Source organism: Salmo salar, unplaced genomic scaffold, assembly GCF_965601325.2.
Source record: "Salmo salar unplaced genomic scaffold, fSalSal1 ptg000838l, whole genome shotgun sequence".
NCBI lineage: Eukaryota > Metazoa > Chordata > Actinopteri > Salmoniformes > Salmonidae > Salmo > Salmo salar.
Genome location: NW_027675516.1, coordinates 130,001 through 135,372, shown reverse-complemented (window position 1 = coordinate 135,372; position 5,372 = coordinate 130,001). Strand labels below are relative to the sequence as shown.

Here is a 5,372-nt window from a genome sequence, read left to right as displayed (position 1 = left end):
TACAGTTTAACCAGCTCAGCTATAGACTACACCAGCATGACTAGTATCTATGTGGACCCTACTACAGTTTAACCAGCTCAGCTATAGACTACACCAGCATGACTAGTATCTATGTGGACCCTACTACAGTTTAACCAGCTCAGCTATAGACTACACCAGCATGACTAGTATCTATGTGGACCCTACTACAGTTTAACCAGCTCAGCTATAGACTACACCAGCATGACTAGTATCTATGTGGACCCTACTACAGTTTAACCAGCTCAGCTATAGACTACACCAGCATGACTAGTATCTATGTGGACCCTACTACAGTTTAACCAGCTCAGCTATAGACTACACCAGCATGACTAGTATCTATGTGGACCCTACTACAGTTTAACCAGCTCAGCTATAGACTACACCAGCATGACTAGTATCTATGTGGACCCTACTACAGTTTAACCAGCTCAGCTATAGACTACACCAGCATGACTAGTATCTATGTGGACCCTACTACAGTTTAACCAGCTCAGCTATAGACTACACCAGCATGACTAGTATCTATGTGGACCCTACTACAGTTTAACCAGCTCAGCTATAGACTACACCAGCATGACTAGTATCTATGTGGACCCTACTACAGTTTAACCAGCTCAGCTATAGACTACACCAGCATGACTAGTATCTATGTGGACCCTACTACAGTTTAACCAGCTCAGCTATAGACTACACCAGCATGACTAGTATCTATGTGGACCCTACTACAGTTTAACCAGCTCAGCTATAGACTACACCAGCATGACTAGTATCTATGTGGGCCCTACTACAGTTTAACCAGCTCAGCTATAGACTACACCAGCACGACTAGTATCTATGTGGACCCTACTACAGTTTAACCAGCTCAGCTATAGACTACACCAGCACGACTAGTATCTATGTGGACCCTACTACAGTTTAACCAGCTCAGCTATAGACTACACCAGCACGACTAGTATCTATGTGGACCCTACTACAGTTTAACCAGCTCAGCTATAGACTACACCAGCACGACTAGTATCTATGTGGACCCTACTACAGTTTAACCAGCTCAGCTATAGACTACACCAGCACGACTAGTATCTATGTGGACCCTACTACAGTTTAACCAGCTCAGCTATAGACTACACCAGCATGACTAGTATCTATGTGGACCCTACTACAGTTTAACCAGCTCAGCTATAGACTACACCAGCATGACTAGTATCTATGTGGACCCTACTACAGTTTAACCAGCTCAGCTATAGACTACACCAGCATGACTAGTATCTATGTGGGCCCTGCTACAGTTTAACCAGCTCAGCTACAGACTACACCAGCATGACTAGTATCTATGTGGGCCCTACTACAGTTTAACCAGCTCAGCTATAGACTACACCAGCACGACTAGTATCTATGTGGACCCTACTACAGTTTAACCAGCTCAGCTATAGACTACACCAGCACGACTAGTATCTATGTGGACCCTACTACAGTTTAACCAGCTCAGCTATAGACTACACCAGCATGACTAGTATCTATGTGGACCCTACTACAGTTTAACCAGCTCAGCTATAGACTACACCAGCACGACTAGTATCTATGTGGACCCTACTACAGTTTAACCAGCTCAGCTATAGACTACACCAGCACGACTAGTATCTATGTGGACCCTACTACAGTTTAACCAGCTCAGCTATAGACTACACCAGCATGACTAGTATCTATGTGGACCCTACTACAGTTTAACCAGCTCAGCTATAGACTACACCAGCATGACTAGTATCTATGTGGACCCTACTACAGTTTAACCAGCTCAGCTATAGACTACACCAGCATGACTAGTATCTATGTGGACCCTACTACAGTTTAACCAGCTCAGCTATAGACTACAACAGCATGACTAGTATCTATGTGGACCCTACTACAGTTTAACCAGCTCAGCTATAGACTACACCAGCATGACTAGTATCTATGTGGACCCTACTACAGTTTAACCAGCTCAGCTATAGACTACACCAGCATGACTAGTATCTATGTGGACCCTACTACAGTTTAACCAGCTCAGCTATAGACTACACCAGCATGACTAGTATCTATGTGGACCCTACTACAGTTTAACCAGCTCAGCTATAGACTACACCAGCATGACTAGTATCTATGTGGACCCTACTACAGTTTAACCAGCTCAGCTATAGACTACACCAGCATGACTAGTATCTATGTGGACCCTACTACAGTTTAACCAGCTCAGCTATAGACTACACCAGCATGACTAGTATCTATGTGGACCCTACTACAGTTTAACCAGCTCAGCTATAGACTACACCAGCATGACTAGTATCTATGTGGACCCTACTACAGTTTAACCAGCTCAGCTATAGACTACACCAGCATGACTAGTATCTATGTGGACCCTACTACAGTTTAACCAGCTCAGCTATAGACTACACCAGCATGACTAGTATCTATGTGGACCCTACTACAGTTTAACCAGCTCAGCTATAGACTACACCAGCGTGACTAGTATCTATGTGGACCCTACTACAGTTTAACCAGCTCAGCTATAGACTACACCAGCGTGACTAGTATCTATGTGGACCCTACTACAGTTTAACCAGCTCAGCTATAGACTACACCAGCGTGACTAGTATCTATGTGGACCCTACTACAGTTTAACCAGCTCAGCTATAGACTACACCAGCATGACTAGTATCTATGTGGACCCTACTACAGTTTAACCAGCTCAGCTATAGACTACACCAGCATGACTAGTATCTATGTGGACCCTACTACAGTTTAACCAGCTCATCTATAGACTACACCAGCATGACTAGTATCTATGTGGACCCTACTACAGTTTAACCAGCTCAGCTACAGACTACACCAGCATGACTAGTATCTATGTGGACCCTACTACAGTTTAACCAGCTCAGCTATAGACTACACCAGCATGACTAGTATCTATGTGGACCCTACTACAGTTTAACCAGCTCAGCTATAGACTACACCAGCATGACTAGTATCTATGTGGACCCTACTACAGTTTAACCAGCTCAGATATAGACTACACCAGCATGACTAGTATCTATGTGGACCCTACTACAGTTTAACCAGCTCAGCTATAGACTACACCAGCATGACTAGTATCTATGTGGACCCTACTACAGTTTAACCAGCTCAGCTATAGACTACACCAGCATGACTAGTATCTATGTGGACCCTACTACAGTTTAACCAGCTCAGCTATAGACTACACCAGCATGACTAGTATCTATGTGGACCCTACTACAGTTTAACCAGCTCAGATATAGACTACACCAGCATGACTAGTAACTATGTGGACCCTACTACAGTTTAACCAGCTCAGCTATAGACTACACCAGCATGACTAGTATCTATGTGGACCCTACTACAGTTTAACCAGCTCAGCTATAGACTACACCAGCATGACTAGTATCTATGTGGACCCTACTACAGTTTAACCAGCTCAGATATAGACTACACCAGCATGACTAGTAACTATGTGGACCCTACTACAGTTTAACCAGCTCAGCTATAGACTACACCAGTATCTATGTGGACCCTACTACAGTTTAACCAGCTCAGCTACAGACTACACCAGCATGACTAGTATCTATGTGGACCCTACTACAGTTTAACCAGCTCAGCTATAGACTACACCAGCATGACTAGTATCTATGTGGACCCTACTACAGTTTAACCAGCTCAGCTATAGACTACACCAGCATGACTAGTATCTATGTGGACCCTACTACAGTTTAACCAGCTCAGCTACAGACTACACCAGCATGACTAGTATCTATGTGGACCCTACCACAGTTTAACCAGCTCAGCTATAGACTACACCAGCATGACTAGTATCTATGTGGACCCTACTACAGTTTAACCAGCTCAGCTATAGACTACACCAGCATGACTAGTATCTATGTGGACCCTACTACAGTTTAACCAGCTCAGCTATAGACTACACCAGCATGACTAGTATCTATGTGGACCCTACTACAGTTTAACCAGCTCAGCTATAGACTACACCAGCATGACTAGTATCTATGTGGAACCTACTACAGTTTAACCAGCTCAGCAGTACTATAATAGAGACTAAACCCAGGATAGAGGGGCTGAGTGAATGTGGTCTGGACTCTGTGGAGGAGGGTCATTGTGTCAGAGACACTGTAGAAGGACAGAGTACCTGCCTTGTGATCCAGGTACACTCCTACTCTGGAGGACTGAGGGCCTGATACTTTAGTCTCAACATTATTGTGTCTGAAATAATAACCACCTCTATAGCACTGTAAACTCCAGGACTTGTTATTGAATCCAAATCTATTATCTGTCCCTGTTCTGCTGATGTCTTTATATGAGACTGCTGTATCAACCCACCCCCCAGTCCACTCCACCTCCCAGTAACAGCGTCCAGACAGACCCTCTCTACACAGAACCTGGTACCGGTTGGTGAATCTGTCTGGATGGTCAGGATATGGTTGGACTTGGTCTGTACAGGTCACCTTTCTGTTCCCTTCAGACAGAGAGAGGAGTGTGTCTGCTGTGTTTGGGTCCAGTGTGAGCTGACAGGAATCTGGGAGAAGAGCAGAGACCAATGAGGGGAGTCAGAACAATAAGTTAAGTCAGATACTGTATCTACCCTGTCTTTGATTAGAGCACAGCAGAGATCAAATCAGAGAAATATGAGGAGTCAGATAGATACCCAGTCTTTGATTAGATCTACTATTGCTATATATTTCTAGAGGGATTGTTAGGAGTGGCAGTAAAAAGAGACTGTTAGTTACTTCACAATAAAGAGACTCACATTGTAACAACTGTTCTCTGGTCTTGGGCTCTGGAGGCAGAACAACCTCCACTATATTCACTACAGACACACAAACACATTGACAGAGAGAGGGAATGTTATCATCATACCATATTCCACATGTATATGACTAGTAGGGAACTTTCAATGGTCTAAAGTTGATGTTCTGATTGTTTTCAACACACCTGTAGTGGAGATCTTGGTCCATTCTCCTTTAAGGAAGTCTTCTAGTTTCTCTCTCAGTTCAGACACAGTCTTACTCACATCTCCAAAGTACTGAAGAGGACGGACAACGATGCTGGGTAAGTCTGAAGATACACTGATACTGGAGAGAGACTGATAACTCTGGAGAGAGAGAGAGACAGAGAGAGAGACAGAGACAGAGACAGAGAGAGACAGAGACAGACAGAGAGAGAGAGAGACAGAGAGAGAGAGACAGAGACAGACAGAGACAGAGAGAGGGACAGAGGGACAGAGAGAGAGAAAGAGAGAGAGAGAGAGAGAGAGAGGGAGAGAGAGAGGGACAGAGGGACACAGAGAGAGG

General features: G+C 44.2%; 1 protein-coding gene across 1 annotated transcript in view; it reads right to left on the bottom strand.

The window, feature by feature from the left end:
• Positions 1–2,373: 2,373 nt before the first annotated feature.
• LOC123732652 (tripartite motif-containing protein 16-like) overlaps positions 2,374–5,372 on the bottom strand; it is a 12,143-nt gene continuing 9,144 nt past the window's right edge. The window contains exons 4-6 of the mRNA XM_082972613.1: positions 5,014–5,173; positions 4,829–4,888; positions 2,374–4,597 (exon numbers count right to left, since the gene is read on the bottom strand). Coding sequence (XP_082828739.1) covers positions 4,083–4,597; positions 4,829–4,888; positions 5,014–5,173 — 735 coding nt within the window. The 3' untranslated portion in view covers positions 2,374–4,082. The remainder of the gene's footprint in view (positions 4,598–4,828; positions 4,889–5,013; positions 5,174–5,372) is intronic.